The 19618-nt window shown below is 33.0% G+C and overlaps 1 protein-coding gene across 1 annotated transcript; it reads left to right on the forward strand.

Moving 5' to 3' along the window:
- Positions 1-4888: 4888 nt before the first annotated feature.
- Positions 4889-14574, forward strand: LOC111057938 (actin, muscle). Its single transcript, XM_022345417.2, has 5 exons — positions 4889-5156; positions 5273-5425; positions 10684-11062; positions 12563-12670; positions 13622-14574. Exons 2-5 carry the CDS (start codon positions 5300-5302, stop codon positions 14137-14139), a joined length of 1131 nt encoding a protein of 376 aa, XP_022201109.1. The 5' UTR covers positions 4889-5156; positions 5273-5299; the 3' UTR covers positions 14140-14574.
- Positions 14575-19618: the final 5044 nt, after the last annotated feature.

The following is a 19618-nucleotide window of genomic DNA, read 5'->3' on the forward strand; positions in this document are numbered from 1 at the left end:
TCGTTCACGTGATCACAAATACATACAAACTCACAACTGTTGAAGATAACAGAATTACAAGAACTCAGTAATTCTACAGATTTTAATATTGACTAGAAAAAATTGCATGGAGGAAAGAATGGCATCAAGCTTTGTAAATCTCTGAAACTTTTGGAGCTTCGATTAATACAATCATTGAAATGTGCTCTTCTATCAATAACTGAGTGATTTCAATGTTTGTAGATATTTATCAAGCATAAAACCGCATGGAAGAAAGAATGTATTTAAGAGTAGCCCAATGTAGCCTATAGCTTACAAAATGAAAGTGATTCAGTGACTCAACTAATAAAGGATATCACTTGTAGAGATTTTCAGATTTTTATTTCAAGATTTTTAGACTCCTTTGGAATTTTATGCTCCTTGATTTATCAAATAGTAGTGATGTGTTGTGACTATATTATTTGTTTATCACTGAGTAAAAATTTAACTGAAGACTAATGAAGACGCTATTTCAATAATTGTTATGAAGACATTCATCCTTACCAACTAAAATAATTTTAGTAAGCTACTTTGAAATATAGCGTCTCCATTGATAGTGGCAGCTCCAAACCCGTTCAAGGTTCAACAAAGTTCAGTCATTGTCTCATATTTCTTATTTGTCCACATGGAGATGGAAATACAGTTTCTAAGAAATGAGAAATTGACGATAATAAACGGTCCATTAAATGGGTACCGTTTATCCATTTTTTTAAATATCACATGCAGTACGAAATCGAATGGGTTGATATGCATCATTTGTGTGAATCATCTTTCCTGATCCTCCATTTAGAACCAAGTAAAACTTTTTCTCGCGCAATAATTATTCTAGTAAATAGTGTGAGGTGATTAGATTCATCCTTGCTAATTACCTTGACCGTAGAATTACAGCCAACTTTTTTGGAAAGATTGAGTTACCACCTACGTTCTAGTTTTAATTTGAAATTATGAATAAGCGCAGCAGCACTGATTGTATCTGGCGACAAGAGACGGAGTTGTAAGGTGTTATTTGCGGTGTTCGAAGAGATGACTCCTTGAAATGTCGCCATTGAGGGGCATCTGAGCAGCATCTGCCAGAAGCACAAACCTTACACTTATTTTTCGGCTTGATAATTTGGGTAATTTTGATAATTTGGGGTAGAAAGGGTTAAGCAAGTTACTGAAAAAATAAGAGATGCTGTACAAGAAATTTACAAATACATAAGAAAATTATGAGGAAAGCATAAGTAATTGAAAGTAATCTATGTATAAGTAATAAATACGACTATAGTATAGGGCCTAATACGACTACCATAGTATATTGGATTTATATAAAAGTATATCTTATTATAATATTAACAATCAATCTCCTTCGATTATGTCATCAATGAGACTAATTTTATCCTTTGAGTAGCCTCAAATAGTAATGTAGGTGGTTTTTATTTTAAAACCGAAAGATATAATTATTTTTTTAAATGTGGGATTGGTGGTCTCCCTTTTTCCGGTATTGTATTCATTGAATATTTTATCCCAGTATTGTTGATTCTAAATTCTTTGTATCATACATAAATTAATATATAAACATGAAAATTGGAAATCAAATATTAATCTTTTTTAACATATATTTTCTCAATAATTCACAACATCTTCCAGATTTGAAGCCATTTTCAAGTGACCTAAAGCCATTTAAAGCCGGAAAATGTGGTGAATAATATAAAATAATAATGTTAAAAAAGGGTACTTGATTTTCAATTTCAATTGATTAACAAATTGAAATTAACAAATTTTATCATTGAAAGGTGGAAAAAATAAGTGGTTTTTCATCTTCCTTTATAGCACATTGCATAAAAGTATAAAAAACTGATGAGCTATTTTTATTGAGTAGGAAACAAAAAGACATGGTAATTCAAGGCTATTTTGATAGAACATGATGTTGAGTATCCGAGTATGCTATGGCTTTATCAAGTTATACATATTGAAAATTAAATAGGTAAATATAAATATAACTTTCAAATTACGTAGACGGAATGCAAGTTAGTCTAATTGAAATTAAACAAACTGTCCTGTTCATTTTGTTAAGCAATCAGGAATCTCCAAAATCTGAAATATTTTGTATAACATATTGTAATTATCAACTTATCGATTTCAAAGTACCTGGTGTCCTCAGTCACCAGCTTATTTTTTCGTGCAATTATTCTGGAGTATTGGACAACTCAATTACAAAAATTTGAATTTCTAGTCCTGGAGCTTAGGATGCCTTAAAAACCTCGAATTTTTGGTTGCTATTCCAGTTTCCAGCTTGTTCGAAATTAATTCCCCAAACGGCCCTTTTTCACTACATCGTGACTGGACTATGACTTGTAAATTAAATGACGTTCACTCAAACTTTCAAATGTAAGTTACAATGTGTTTGAATATTGAGCTTAGTCAGTTGTGAAAATTGAAATACAACCCTTCTATTCACTTTGAACCGAATTCGTTGCAATATGAATTTGTACAACATTCCTCAATCATAATCAATTGAAAAGTCACTCTGGCAGATTCAAAAAATCAGGACAACATTTGCAACTCAGATGCATCGTGGTATATCACCAATCACAGAGCTTGTGAGCTAATGGCTAGTGGGCTAGTGTTAGCTAGTGGGCTAATGTACAGTTACTATATCAAAGTTATTTATCATGTTTATATAGTAACTGTAGGCTAATGCAGCCTTTTCCACTAGAATACTACTCATGTCTATAGAAACATATTCTTGAATATTTACAACTTCATATTCTTTTATTACCTTCCATTAATCCATTTTCAGCCCAGTTTCATGAAATATCATAAAAATGCTCTTATGCATGTAGGTTTTATATACCGTATATAGCCTACTTTTAGAAGCCTAGATAATAATTATAATGATCTAAACTAATTTGATTAATGTCTAAATAATTTTTTGGAATGAGATTTTGTTAAATAAGAGCAAAAAACTTCCGTAATTTTATTTTAATACCGGTAATTTATTCACACGTAGGCCATCCCGACATAATCAATTATTTATTTAAAGTAATCATCAACAACTATGGGAATACTTGTAGTTATGAACTTATTGTTAGAATCTGAAGAATTTTTGGGGAGTGATAAAAAGTATGATTTTTGGATTGAGTCCAAGTGGGCGCTCCTAAGCAAACCATCAGCACTGCTACCTATCATTCACAATCAAGGTCTGTTAACAGATGTTGACCAATGTAACAATAAATATTATCAATTATTGACAAAGTTGAACGTAAATACTGTTGATAGAAAATACTCCTACTGAAATTTCACTACATGGATTTTTTCAATTCTAAAAATGTATAGCTAGAAGAATAGAAGAGAATAAATGTTTGACTGTGGTATGCATATATAAGGTTTCAGAACAGTGTATTATCATGGAAAATTATTAAAAGTCTTATGTTGGAACCAATTTATTAACATATGAGAAGGGAAAATATTGCTCATTGATGATTATTTTAGGAGGGGTGGAACAGAATACCAAAAAGTATTTAGATTGAAGTATTACAATTGAAAAAAAATCAATACGAATTCTATATCTGGCATTTGAAGACTTCATGGAAATTGAGTGATAAATTTTATGAATATCAATCAATCTGAGAATACCTTTCTGGTAAATTATTATCTGTGATAGTGAATATTTTCAGGATAAGGCAGAGAATGGTTTTCAATTATTTTCTTAATGCGTACCTTTACCGGTATCAACTGTTTAATTGAGGAAACTATTCCTTAAATTTACATTCTGTGACATTAGAGAATAATTATTTGCAAAGTTCACATTGATAGTAAGGTTGAGCTACATTTTATAACAGATCAGAGTTGAAAAGTTTATGCACATTTGATCATCTACAGCTAAGTCAACCATTTAAGTTATGAATTATTGGTCTTCATATTTCACTGGAATTCACCCCCTTTTAAATCTACTGTGTAAAAAATCAAGTTTGGACAGTTGGATTCATATACTTATTAATCTTATATCATTAAAAGTTAATGTCGGTCAAGTTTATTTGCTCGCTATAGTCATCTATGGCAGACTAACCCTTATTCAAAAGGATTGCGATGTACCATGCAGTGAAACTCAGACTATGCAACACCTCCTGTCTCAATGTCCATTGTTTTCATTCAATGGAAGTCTGAGTGCTTTTCATTCTGCTGAGTATAAGGCATTGCCAGTGGCTAAAAGATTAATATGATTTTCCCCACTTCTCTCACTATAGAGGTGAAATACACAGAGAAGAATCCTCCTATAAAATGATCATCTATTGAAAAGTGCATCAATTTATAAATAGCAAACCTTTAATTGAAATCAATTCACCTGTTCACCAAGATTTTTTCCAGATTTACCGTACTTTACTTTCAATTCTACCAATCAGAAACCAGCATTTGTAACAGAATACATTCACAGTAGAGTCACCCCTCAAACTGAATTTTTTTCTATTTACCGAGGTCTCTAGAAATTACTTTCCCATTCCATAAACATAATTATTATATAAGCACAAAAACGAACTTGATAGAAATAAATAGAGTACTGTATGAATCGAGTAAATATGTTCTGGGAAGAGTTGATTTGTAAGCTCAAGGAAATAGAGAAATAGGAATTGATTTTTTTGTAGAAATTTACATCATTTTGCAAAATACAGTTAAGAATTAACAAAACCCTCAACAATTATATCAACAACAAAGTAAACCCCATAAACTGACATCAATAAAAGCTTCCTGAGTCTCTTGTTCCCTCTTGAAACATTCAAAACAACCCAAAATTCAAATTATTTTTAATGAATAATCTAAAAATTTCTCAAAAATCAGCCACTCATCCCACGTATTTGATTTAAAGTGTAGTAATGTTTTGAAAAATGCTGGCTGGTGGAGAGGGTAGTAGGGGGTGCGCTTACCTTTTGCGTTGGCCGCTTGCGAGAGGCCAAATATGGGGCTGGATGGGGCAGTGGAGGGGTGCAGCCCCCTCGTGACGTCACTTGGTGGCGGCGGTGGCAGCGGCATTCCCTTGTAAGGAGGGCGATATTTCGGGAGCGCGGAGTGGTCGCAACGGATATAGTCGCCTGCGCTCACCCAACGACGTTCACTCGCTTACCAGTCGTCAGCTGAGACGGAGCATAGCGGTCTACCAGGTGAGGATCACATCAGTCAAGAGTCTCTAGCAAGAGCATCAGTCTCTAGCATCAGCATCCAGCTAGGCTTATCTGTCGACCGATTACTACAGTGAAATTGTTTTTGTGTTGTGCAGGTTAACTAAACAAGAAAGGATATCAACATGTGTGACGACGACGTAGCCGCTCTTGTCGTAGACAATGGATCCGGTATGTGCAAGGCCGGATTCGCCGGAGATGACGCTCCAAGAGCCGTCTTCCCATCCATCGTCGGCAGACCCCGCCACCAGGTCAGTACAACTGATAAACACACACACATACACATTCAAATTGCAAACATTGAACACTTGAACACAAATTCAATAGATATTCAGTTGAGATACAGTGGAAACACAACTAACATTCGATTTTGATAAAGTGCAAACATTGAAAACTTCAACACAATTCAATAGAAATTCAGTTGAGATATAGAGGAAACACAACTAACATTCGATTTTGATAAAAAGCAAACATTGAAAACTTCAACACAAATTCAATAGAAATTCAGTTGAGATATAGTGGAAACACAACTTACACTTGATTTTGATAAAGTGCAAACATTGAAAACTTCAATACAAATTAATTAGATATTCAGTTGAGATATAGTGAAAACAAAACTTACATTTGATGTTGATAAAGTTCAAACATTTAAAACTTGAACACAAATTCAATAGATATTCAGTTGAGATATAGTGAAAACACAACCAACATTCGATTTTGATAAAGTGCAAACATTGAAACACAAATTGAATAGAATTCAGTTGAGATATATTGAAAATACAAATTACATTCGATTTTGATAAAGTGCAAACATTGAAAACTTACAACACAAATTGAATAGAAATTCAGTTGAGATATAGTAGAAACACAACCAACACTTGATTTTGATAAAGTGCAAACATTGAAACACAAATTAAATAGATATTCAGTTGAGATATAGTGAAAACACAACTTACATTTGATTTTGATAAAGTTCTAACATTTAAAACTTGAACACAAATTCAATAGATATCCAGTTCAGATCTAGTGGAAACACTACTAGAGAATAATTTCTTGAAATTTCATGAACAATAAAATAAGCAAATGGCATAGATAGGCTACTAGTAATTGTGAAATAGTACAAACATTGAAAAAATCACTATTGAAAAAAAAATGGTTGAACTTGATAAAAATATTGAACACAAAGATTGTTTCGATATTCAATTATGATAAAGGGCAAACATTGAATAATACACTAATATAGGAGCAATTTGACAAAAAACTTCAAATTAAAAAAACACTAAAAATGAATACACATGTAATAAAGTAAAGGGAAAACTTGAAATATTAGGCAATAGCTTTTGAAAATATAAAAAATGTAATACAGTTGATTGTAATCTACATTAGAAATAACAATATAGTAACCTGTAATTTTCATTAAAATATGATAAAGTGGAAACATAGAATGATAATATAGAGAAAAATACAATTAAATTGTTCTACACATTTAATTTTGATACATTGAATACAAAGAAACACTATGAAAGCACACAATTATATCAACATTTTAATACTGTGGCTATTGAGTGGAAACATTGCATTGGATGAAAATCTATTGTAGAAATAGCCTAATTAAAAAAAAGATTTAGACATTTTATTTTGATTAGATGATAACACCAATTGATAGTTAAATACACAGTTATAGCATTTTATAATTTTATAAGTTATTATTGTATTGCATAGTGAGTGCAGTTCCTGAATACTGCACTTGTTGAAAATTACCAATGAATACTTCAATGCTTGAAACTCAGTAGAAATGAATACTTATTGATAAAAAAATGCAGCTCATACTAAGGTCTAATAAACATTGTTTGAAAAAAGTAATTTTAAAAAGTTGATTCTCAACTCTGTTTCATTCAGAATTTTCAAAAATTTGTTTTCCAACAAGAAAAATTTCATGACCTGAATTCTCAACTTTGAATCCGACACAACCCTGAAATACATTTCACGATATGATAGTAAAACAGCAAGCTAGCTATTTATGATGTCATAGATTTTCATGCTATTCGATATGATACACATTGGTTTTATATCACTGATACAACTCAACTCACATAATAATACTATTAAAAAAACCTTCAATTGAATAAAAAACTTATTAACTTCGTTGCTACACATGAGTTTGTTAGTTCTTCTGGAACATAAAAGTAAAATCTTCTGGAACATAAATTAAAAATTTACTTTAATTTATAATAAATTACTTGAAACCAAGAGCCTTGAAACCTTACTTAATTCAACTTGAAACCAATAGTAGTTGATAATAGTAGATGCACTTCAAATTAATTGATAATTTGATCAAACTCTATCAATCGAATTCTTTGATCTAACACAGATTATTCTGCTTTTTTCGAATTCGAACTTGAAATTTCGTGAAGAAGGATAGTTTCTAGTTTTTATTTTCAATATTGACTAAGTATAAAGTAATGCTAATCTCTTTTTTGAATTAGTTCTTGTATTTACTCCAATTAAAAAATCTTATTCATTTTTGAGGTTTTATAATCTCCAAATGTATTATGCACCAATAAAACAAGTTAAAATATGAAAATTTATATAACATACAAAAATTTCCTCAACATGAATCAATCACAAACTAATAAATTTTCAAACCAAAATGTTTGGTGCATGTGTTTTACTTCCCCTCAATCCAGAAATCTAAGCTCAAATGAATATCTTTGCAAGTAAATAAACTAAATTTACCAAATAAACATATTATTCTGTTCTGAACAAAGTTGAAATCGTAGAAAATTAAGTATTGCTGATCTCTAATATCAATTCTTGTTGTTGAAGCAATTACCATAACATCCAAAAAATTGTATCCATAAAAAATAAGATTGTTCTATTGAAAATTATTTTTTCCGAGAGTAAAAAGAAGAAAATTTGTAACTCATTTATTTTTGTCTTCAATCAATTTTTTATCATGCGTTCGATGAAAGTAAAATACGGTTGCAAGTTTGTTTGAGACAAGAATGCCGCTGCTTCCAAATCGCATTCTCAACATTTTAATTCCAATAATATTATGATGTGAATCTGTAATACCGTATCATTTGTTTGGTTATGAAACTTTGCCAAAATAGTTTTACTCCCACGTAAAATTTCAACTCAAACTGATTTTTTCTGTATATCGCAATCAAGTTCTAATAATTGTGTCACCAACACCCCATCACTCACCAAGACCAACCCTTGGTCTATAGATGTTATTATCAGTGAAAAATAAAGTAGAAACTATTTCCATTGAACCTGATCCTATATTTATATGATCAGAGTTTTTATAAGCTAAATTAAAAAATGTTACATCGGCTAATATATTTTCATTTCGTTGAAAAATTTGAAATTAGAGAAGCAAATTTTGCTTTGAGACGATACCAACTTGCCCAATTATAATTTCATATTTAAATCTAATTCAACTCAATTAATACGTTATTTATTTTTCTTTTTAACTTCTCAACCACAAACAATATTTTCTTATATTTTGATACTATATTAAATTTCCTGATACTTTTTCAAAATTCAACTTTAATTTCATTTATAAGAGAATATCTATTTTATTTGTTGATAGACATAAAATGATCATTCTTAGAACTTCGCCATGCCAACATATTATAAAAGTGTGAATATTTAATTTTAAATCTACTGGATTCTTATGTTCAGGTCGCATCTTTGCAGCAGTTGCCCATTTGAGAAGAGAAGCGTATTTTGAAAAAGAAGTCGGCCCCTTAGAACGGTAGCGTAGGCTATTTTGGGAGCCCGGTTGGGGGAAAGGGCTGCGGCTGCAGTAGAGTCAGAGTGGTCACCTTTTTTGGTCTTGACGGAGGGACGAATTTAACTTTGGCCGTGCGTTTCCTTATCGGTGCCTGCTGTGCAGGGGATACACTCAAAAATAGCCCACCGCCGGCTGCCATCTTGCACTCTCGCAGTCCACTTTCTTTCGTTCAGAAGGGGAACAAGTTAAAAATATATTCATCCGAATGAGTCTACTCACACACGGCTACGAACGCGTCTTCTCTTTCATACGCTACACATACGTTTTACAACCGTTTGATTTGGACTTGCAAAATATTCTCTGATGAAAAAGACTTTGATATTTTTGAACGCCAATATTATTCAATGAGTAGTCTACAATAAAAACGATTAATGAAGAAAATCTTGAAATAAAATTATTTCCAAGATTGGAAAATAAGTTCAATGATGAAAATAAAATCGGAATGAGTTATCGTAAATAATAATTGAAACTTTCATCCCCAACATATAAGTTTACTGTGAAACTTGTTTCCCTAATTATCGGAAATAATAATAATGCTTGATTAATATCGGAAATAATAATTGAAACTTGATAATGCTTGATTATTATCGGAAATAGTAATTGAAACTTTCATCCCCAATATTAAATATACTATAATGCTTGTTTTCCCGGGACTTGACCACAATCAACTACTCATGTCGTGGATAAAATTCGACAAGTCGATTATCTATTCTTATATCAATCAATACAATGGAATTCATACGGGGCGAATCTCTTAAATCAATGTTAGTTTTGAGAATGGCTTCGATCCCCTGTTCCACTTGTAAATTTACTCAATCATTAATCAATCACTTCTTGATTATTTTTCGTTAAATTTAATTATCGTAGTGGAATAAAAGATCAATTTGATGATTGGTCTTGTTAACTATAGATTCTCATTCCCCATGAAAATAAGTTTCAAATCTTATGAATAAAATTTGGACCAGGATATTGCTATTATTTCTAGTCCTGAATAGTTCAATCTAGAATCCACAATAAATTCATTGGAAACATTTCAGTTTCTTCTCTAAGCGAAAGAGTCATGTTCATTTGTAAAATTTCTGAATCAGATTAATATTTAATTTGACAAAAACCCTCGAATTAGACAGCAGAACAGAACCCTCATTCACAACTAAAATGAATAACGTAATAAACAAAACTTAATCAGAACTAAAATATTATAATGTTTCATAATTAAATATAAAAGCACGCCAGGCACAAAATTTTAATAAGTTCAAATCAATCACTCAGTTTGCCGGACGCCTAAACATGCAAATTCAATAATAATCACTTTAACGTATTGATTCAGGCAGAATCACGATGATTTTTCAACTAATAACGCATTCAGTACAACGCTCTAAACAAATTTGCTCTATACGAATTTACCATGAATAGAACCTAAACAAAACGATCAGGATATTTCATTAACAGTTTTACTAAATACTTCAAGAACACTATTTGAACAGGTAATTCTTATTCATAAGAAAATCATTAAACGTTCTGAAGTAGTCAGGGATCGATAGTCAGTCATGCGATAGTCAGGGACAGAATTTTTAATGCAATAGGCCACTGTTTCATCCTTTTCAATTTCTTCTTGATAAATTTGTCACAGTCACTAAGACGTAGACATAATGTTGGGTAGGCTGTGATTGTCAGTGAGACTGATGCAGGTATGTTTGTTGTGTTGCACAGGGTGTGATGGTCGGTATGGGTCAAAAGGACAGCTACGTTGGTGATGAGGCGCAGTCAAAGAGAGGTATCCTCACCCTCAAGTACCCCATCGAGCACGGTATCATCACCAACTGGGACGACATGGAGAAGATCTGGCATCACACATTCTACAATGAGCTGCGAGTCGCCCCTGAGGAGCACCCCATCCTGCTCACAGAGGCTCCCCTCAACCCAAAGGCCAACCGTGAGAAGATGACCCAGATCATGTTTGAGACCTTCAACACACCCGCCATGTATGTCGCCATCCAGGCTGTCCTCTCACTCTACGCCTCCGGTCGTACCACCGGTATCGTGCTTGACTCCGGTGATGGTGTCTCTCACACAGTCCCCATCTATGAAGGTTTGTTCCCAACTTGAATTTCCCTTCAGAACACCCTAGCAAGCAATGGGTCGATTGAAAAAAAACAAGACTAGCAACTGGTCATTGGTTCTAGCTACACAAATAAGATTAAACAGTTCACTCGAATCCTAGCATTTGCTTGAAAATTACTTGGAACTAGCCATTGCTAGTTTTTATTCAATTGATCTAATATAATTTCTTACAACTCATATAAACAACTTTGACACTTGATAATGGGCGAAACCGATCGTCTAAAAAAGTGTACTAGTGTACTATTCTATTAAACATTAAAGTAGCCCTATTGAAATACATTAAACATTAATTTTCAATATGAATACTATTCATATGAATAGTATTGAGCTTGGAATGGCAATGCCTCTCTGGCCAATTGTCTCTGATTCCATAGGATTGCGAAAACTGTTTAAAAATTTCAGTTGATAATAATTGTCAACTACAACAAGAATACAGCATTGCAATTGTAAAGTAAAATATGTTATCTAGCTCAAAATTGTAATTGAAGACTTGGACCTAGTAAGCCATCTTCAATCAGAAATTGAAAGTCAAATCTGTTTCATTCAACCACTAGACCTTGATGTACTTCAAGCTTGGAAAGAATGGAAACTGGTAAACATTTTGAATCCGTCTTTTGAATACCGTAACTATTTAGATAAAAAATGTATGAATATTGAATAGTTAGAATATTTTGTATTAATATTCATTGAATACTTCAATATTTATTAACTTCTCTAGAACAAAAGCACTACAGTAAAATTATATCTCTTTTAATATTAAATGAAGCAACCTTTTGAACTGAATAGAAAGGATTAATTCTAAATCCAATGTTGCGTCAGTAGAAATAATTAAAATGACATACATTGTAATTTCAGCCTAGTCATGTAGAGTTTCTACTGCATCTTAAGTTGACAAAAAGAAACAAACACTTAATCTGACACAGTAACTTTCCAATTACCGAAAATGTTATCAATTCAATTCATTGAGTTATTACTTTCCTAAAAAAACAAGAAGTAAAAAACGAATTAAAATACGGTTGACTGATTTACGTGGTGCTAAATTGGGGTAAACTAAAATGATAAAATGCTAAATTGATTGTTTTATATACGCACGTACTAGTGACACAAATTTTCTACTTATTGTGCGGAAATATTGCGAAATAGATAATAATTGAATTCCTTTATTTTCCAACTTGAATTCTTCAACTCTCTTTTGAACAACCTCATGCCAAGATACCTGAACTCAGTTGGTTCAAAATACTATTAAAATACTGTTTTTTTCATAAAGGAGGAAAATTCAGAGTTTGATCTCCGATCAATTATTATCTAATCTTATCAGTAATCGAACTTTAGTGCTCAATAAAAAATTCTTCAGAGATGATAAAAATCAAACTTTGATCTAAGCTCGAGTAACCGGTCATTCATTTATTTAGAATGTAAAGATTGTGTTTGAGCGAACTAAGGATTGTGTGTTTGTGTTTGACTTCAGGTTATGCCTTGCCCCACGCCATCCTCCGTCTGGACTTGGCTGGTCGTGACTTGACCGACTACCTCATGAAGATCCTCACTGAGCGTGGTTACAGCTTCACAACCACCGGTAAGTTTCCTCTTTCCTCAAAAATCCTTCATCCTCCTATCCTCATTTCCTGATTTCACAGAAATGAAATTCGGAGATCATGATCTCCTTATCTTTCAGATCAACAGAGATATCACACTAAAATCATTTCTCCAGTGCTCTTAAAGCCAAGACATTATTATCAATCTCACTCTCACCCACAAGAATATTTCTGCTTTGAAGTAGGCTATTTATATTTAATTCTCCCTAAATTGATCAACAATATACTATATTCCTGTTTATTCGTTTTTTCGTTGATTGCCTTAAGCAATGGGTGGTAAAGTAAGAATCTCGCAATTTTGAATCTTGTTACCCTACAAATTTTGCTTTACTTGCTAAGATATCACGTTGAACTAATTAGTTTCATATCAAATGATAAAATTCAATTTTAAAACGTTTCAAATTATAAAGTTAAAATCAACTCTATAATCTTTTCAACTACTATAGGTACTTATATAATGTAATAATTCAAACATAAAATTAACTTTGAGAAATCATTGTGAAAACAATCACATGATGTGATGAATCATAGTGCTCCAAAATTATTCTCTACCTGAGTATACCCTGTATTCTCTTGAGTGAAAAATGCATTCCACGTGATTCTTATCAAAATGGATCCATAAAGAAGAAATCTCAATTCAATTCACGTGATTTTCCAATCAAGTTTCAAACAAACTTTAGAATAAGACTAGGGGAGGGACGTTCAATTTAAGGGCCGCTGTTATACTTTCCATGAAGTATGCGCTTATCGACACGTTATTTTCTCCGTTTTATGAACGTTGAAATTGTTACTCTCACAGTTATTGATGTTATTTTCAACGATAGGGACGTTATTTTTTTGTCATTGACATACGTTACTCTTTATGTTATTCAGTTAAACGTTAGGGACGTATTATGTTAGATCTAACTGGATGCATTTATTGTGACCAACAGCTGAGCGTGAAATCGTGCGTGACATCAAGGAGAAGCTGTGCTACGTTGCCCTGGACTTCGAGCAGGAAATGGCCACCGCCGCTGCCTCCACCTCCCTGGAGAAGTCATACGAATTGCCTGACGGTCAGGTGATCACCATCGGTAACGAGAGGTTCCGTTGCCCAGAAGCCCTGTTCCAGCCTTCCTTCCTGGGTATGGAATCGTGCGGTATCCATGAAACCGTCTACAACTCGATCATGAAGTGCGACGTCGACATCCGTAAGGACCTGTACGCCAACACTGTCCTGTCCGGTGGTACCACCATGTACCCCGGTATTGCCGACAGGATGCAGAAGGAAATCACCGCCCTCGCTCCCTCCACCATCAAGATCAAGATCATCGCTCCCCCCGAGAGGAAATACTCCGTATGGATCGGTGGCTCCATCCTCGCCTCCCTCTCCACCTTCCAGCAGATGTGGATCTCAAAGCAGGAGTACGACGAGTCCGGCCCAGGCATTGTCCACCGCAAGTGCTTCTAAACGCCAACCACTCCAACCACCAACACCAACACCACCACGCTACTTATTCTATTTATTTGCTATTCACTTTTCGTATTTCTATCTCGTGAGTGATTTCGGGTGAACTTCTCTTTAGGGAAGACCGCCGCCGAACACACTACTACTACAACAACCAAAACAAACACACAGACACACACACACAGCAACGCTCTGCTCTGTCGGTCAACGCCATGTTCATGACGCATTATCACTGTGCAAATATTTCGGAATAAAAAATCATTACAATTTCTTGGTTGACGGAATCTCTCTTCAGCAAATTCCCTTCCAACCATACATACCAAAGAACAACAATTATAAGCTTTTGCCGACAGTTAAATAAATATATTTATTATTTTAAAATATTTCAAATTGAAATGTCTATTATTTGAATAAAATTAATTTATATTTATATTATAATTTTGTTCTGCTACTGATATACTATTGTCCATTATCTTTCCTTGCCAAGGCTGTTCACAAAATCTATTGAACTTAATCTATTTAATCTTGAGTGTTTGGTCCTCAATGTTCTCCAACAAAAAATTGAGAACATGATCTCCAAAAATTTCAAGAACATTGGATTATATACTGCATACGGCGAAATGGACAACCAATGAGATGATAATAATAAAAAATCAGAAGTTGAGACCGAATTCATATAAATGCTTCTAATAGCATGGGCGAAACTAAAGAGATGGAAATATCCGCTTAGGTGTGTCCGCTTCAAAAAATATACCCATAAAATGTTATAAATGCAAAATGCATATAAATGAATATCTAATATAATAAGATAACTGGTTATCACTATACTGTTAAAAAAACTATTCGCTGAATGAAATAAGACTTCTTTACACTTACCGATTGCTTGCCGACACGGAACTCAGAATGTCCCCCGATTGGCTGAGAATCAACTGTTCGTAAGAATCAGTCAACCGGAGTACATTCTGAGTGTCTTGTCCACAAGAGAAATCAGTGAATGTGCAAACGGCCATTTGATCACTGGATCCAATTATCATCCGATCAGGGGTTGAGTATTCTTGAACTTACTGGGAATAATTATTCTTCACATTCAAATCGATGAGAAATGCTTAATGTGATGTGTCACAAAAAATTATCACAGTTCTCTTCTTTTCTCTCCATGTCTCATTTCAACTGAGATATGATGATGCAATCTTCATGAAAATATCGTCATCTCATTAGTTTAAGACAAATTAAGTCATGTGAAATTTGAAATCTTTGGTTCATACACACTATTATCACAATAGCATGTTATGAAATCAAAGCCATACCATGATATATTATGATGTAGTGATGGTGAGCCAAGTGTTCCAAACTTTGATAAATTCACAAAGAAAAGTTATTGAGTAGATAAGTGATTGATCAAACTGAATGTCAATCTTTCAATAGATTAGGGTAATAATTTCCATGGCTCTTGATTTAATCAAGAAAATTATGAAAATTCAAGGGCAAAATGAAATTCAGCTCATCACAAGTAGCCTATTTCAGATCATAGAAGAATTCTGTAGCCCACTTCATGCATTTGAATAAATGTTGCATCGTTGCCAACAGATCTAGATTTTGATCAATGCCATCAACATTGAGGACTGATGATTCATTGTAAATGAGTTCCTGTGATATTTGATTGTAGCAAAGCGCTTCAGTAAGCTATTTAATCTATGTTCAAGTTGGCCAAGGTCATTTTCACTATTCCTAGAATACTTGTATACATCCTTACTCATGTTACCCTAGCCATGAATAGAGCTCTGAATAGCTCACAAATCACAATACTGAAATACATTATTTTACTACGGTACTGTTAGTATCAAAGACCTTAAAGAGATATAGACCCACAATGCCTATGCCTTCCCAATGATAGCTCTTACTTGAAATTGAAGGCCGCCATTGGGGTATTTTAGCACGAGATATTATATCTATATATTTGTAATATTGTAGATTACAAAGGCATTTGTATGTAATAATCTTATAGGTTGCCCCCTCAGTGGCCGATTTCAATTCCAAGTATGGCACTAGCGCTGCATGTGAGTCTATGCATCTTTAAGGTATTTGGTTAGTATAGAGCCTGTAGTAGTGAAGTAGTGAAGCCTGCAGAATTCCTGTGGCTAGTTTCACTAGTTAATTCAGTCACCTGTTTCGTTAAAATTCATAGTAGGTGAAAAATTAGCTTGTGACTTTCGAGGAACAGGTCCCTGCATTATAAATTTCTGAGATCCTGTTTGGCTAGTATTATAACATTTAAAATACCCTCTTTAGAATGGGAATTTAAATTATTTTAGAATGCTGGGAATTATAAACAGATGACATATTGACGACTAAAATAATTATATAATCAGGCTAGAAGGACCTTCCTGTGAGGAACTCCCATCAATAAACAGCCATATTACTTCAGGGTAGATACATTACTTTAAATTTAGAAAATGTCACCTGTTCTACAGAAGTTGATACACAAAATGGTGCATAATTGTATCTATCGCCAATTTTTTATCTACTTTTACGAATCTTACTCGTAATGCGATTATATATCTCTTCAAATATAATTATTCATATCGCTCTTAGTATTCATTCACACAAAGTTCAAATATATTCATACAAAGTTTTAATATCACGTAACTCGAATGTTTGAGCACAGTTTTTTTCAAGATCGTGAGATTTCAAATCTAAATTCTGATTTGGTTTATTATTTCATGATTTTCTCATGTGATTTTCTTGTGTATTTCTATTTGATGAATGGAGATTAACAAAGAATCTCGTACATCAGACTCTGATGTGAATCATTAGTGGTGGCGTTCTATAATTGGCAGCCTTGTCTAATTGCCTTCTCCTAATCATCAACACAACCTTCGTTGTGGTAGAAAAATACAGTATCCGATTCCGATATCGCTTTTTTCTTTATAAATGGGACACTGTGAAATTGAAATAAAGAAGAATCATCGCTAGACAATAAAGAATATTCATCAGTTCACATGGGCGTTACTTCGTCCCATACTCAGCTTGCCAACTCTTGTAAAACCAAATTTAATTTATGTATCATTTTTCATATTCTGATCTACAGGAGTGAATGAAGCTCCTCAATTGTTTTAAGTATAATAGAGCGAACGGTTGATCAATATAATGATCTTTTCAGTTTTTTTAAAGAAAATAATAGGGTAAGCGTAAGGAGATTAGAACAATTTTTTTTTTAATTTTTATGGTAAAAAAATTGTTTTCAGTTGATAGTTCACTCAATTCTTGAACGACATATCATATTCTTGAAAGGAAACTATGAAGAGACCTCCTTGATTGTTTTCATTACCTATTGGAAATTTATAAAATAATTATTATTATGGATAAGAGTTAGGTACCTATTTAAATCCCATTAGAGATGTTGTGAAATGATATTTGATATTTCAAAATTTATCGTCCACTAAAAACAGATTTTATCCTTCTTTTCTTCCATGTGGATGAAATCTTGAAAACCTTTTTAATCAACCGAAAATATTGCTTTTAATCTTCAAACTAAGATACATTTCTATATAAATCGATTATAATGTATAAGACAAACCAGGGGCATCATTTGCGACACTATAATTATGTCTGTGTGTAAAGACAGCCGGAATACCAGTGATACACCAATCGGACCTCGTGACTGTGGTGTCCCAGCGGTGTCCGGGCTGGTGACCCGAGTGAGACACACCAGTGGGGGGGGGGGGCAGTTCTCAAGCTATGCCTACCTGAAACAACATTTTTTATTCAAAGTAGAGTATTCTATGTATGGTTTCATTTTCAATACAACTACCTAACTACTCACAAATAGTTTTTCAGTGTGGGGAATTATCAAGTACATTTTCTTTCCTATATTTCCGCTACTTCAATTAACTTTTCCATGTTTGATAATAAATAAATTTAGATCTATTTAGATCTCTTTAGAGAGTTTTCATCTCTTCTTTAATGCAATCTTGATTTAAATATTCTACATTTGGAATATTCCTTCCATCTTAATAGATGATGGAATCCTTTGTTAAAATTTATATTAAAATTTTTAAAGATATACCTTAGCCTTCTTATGTGTTGTTATTCTCCCCACAAAAATAAGCCAAATATGTCAAGGAACTTGAGAGATTAATACCATTATTGAATTAGCCTTGTGAACGGAATAGTTTGAAAACATTTCCCATACTTATATTTTCTTGATATGAACATTATTTACTCTGATAATTGAACTCGTTGCAACCCATAAATATTCAACTTGTACATAATTCTGTAAGAATGTAGCCTATGTCCGTTGAGGACAATGGCCTTATCGCATGATCCAAAGTACGAAATCCCGATAACATTTCGATTTTTTAATTGGTGATTTCGGAAAATAAAGAAATGACCCAATTTCTCCCACTCTGTGTTTCAGCTTGAATAATATCTGATTGATGAGTCTGAGATGAATTTGTATGTAACTTTCTCATTTCTCCAACCAATTTACAACAAATTCACCACATTCTTATACGTTACCGTACATAGATTAATTAGAAGAATATGATTCGTTCATTCTCTCTCAAGCTGTTATATACTGGAAAACGACTAATGATAAGCTATACCTACCGTACTCAAACTAAGCTCCTCCCATGTCCCATCCATATTTTCATTGTATTTTTTTTTTGTAACTGCCCTACGTTAATTCTTTTACATTCATGTATACGGTACCAGTATGCGATTATTACAAGGATATAATCAACATATTTAGACTAACAGAATAACATACCGGTACTACACCTGCCGTCCATGGAGCAGTAATTCTATGGTTATTAAATTGTTCCAAATAAGAAAAGAAATCAACTTAAATTTGTTCAATTTCTTTATCATATCATAAAAATCTAATAAATAGAATTAATTGATAACTTAATATATATAATTTTAATATATGTGTATATTTTCAATGTAAATTGATAAATAAGCTTGCATAAATAATAGAAAGGTCAATACTATATAGTTGAGAGGGAGACACATTGGCCGATAAGTATGTGGGGTCTTTTCATATTATACGATGCTAGCCAAAAAAATTAAGCTTTAGGTTCTATCTTCTTATTGCTATGACATGAGCACAATTTCAAATCCATTAAGTACAGTATATACCTATTGAAACAAGAGATAGTGAATGAAGTATGGTATTTTTGACCTGAAAAATAAAATGCTGAGCATTTGAATATTTTGTACATTTTTAATTTAAATATAATTCTTTTGAAACACCTAATCTCAGAAGAGATTGCAATTATCCCACTTACCTTGTTGGAGATTTGCTAGAACTTCGTCAATTCAATCACTTATAAAAATTATTGGTCACTTGTGTTCGAAATGGATGGATCAATGTTACATCTTACATGGGAAATACTTTGTTAATAAACTCAACGTGTTTGGGTCACGTTCTATAGCCCACTGCGACACGCGCGTGTAGCCTAATTCCATCAGTGCTTGAATC

The sequence above is a fragment of the Nilaparvata lugens genome, chromosome 1, assembly GCF_014356525.2.
Source record: "Nilaparvata lugens isolate BPH chromosome 1, ASM1435652v1, whole genome shotgun sequence".
In the NCBI taxonomy this organism is placed as follows: Eukaryota; Metazoa; Arthropoda; class Insecta; order Hemiptera; family Delphacidae; genus Nilaparvata; species Nilaparvata lugens.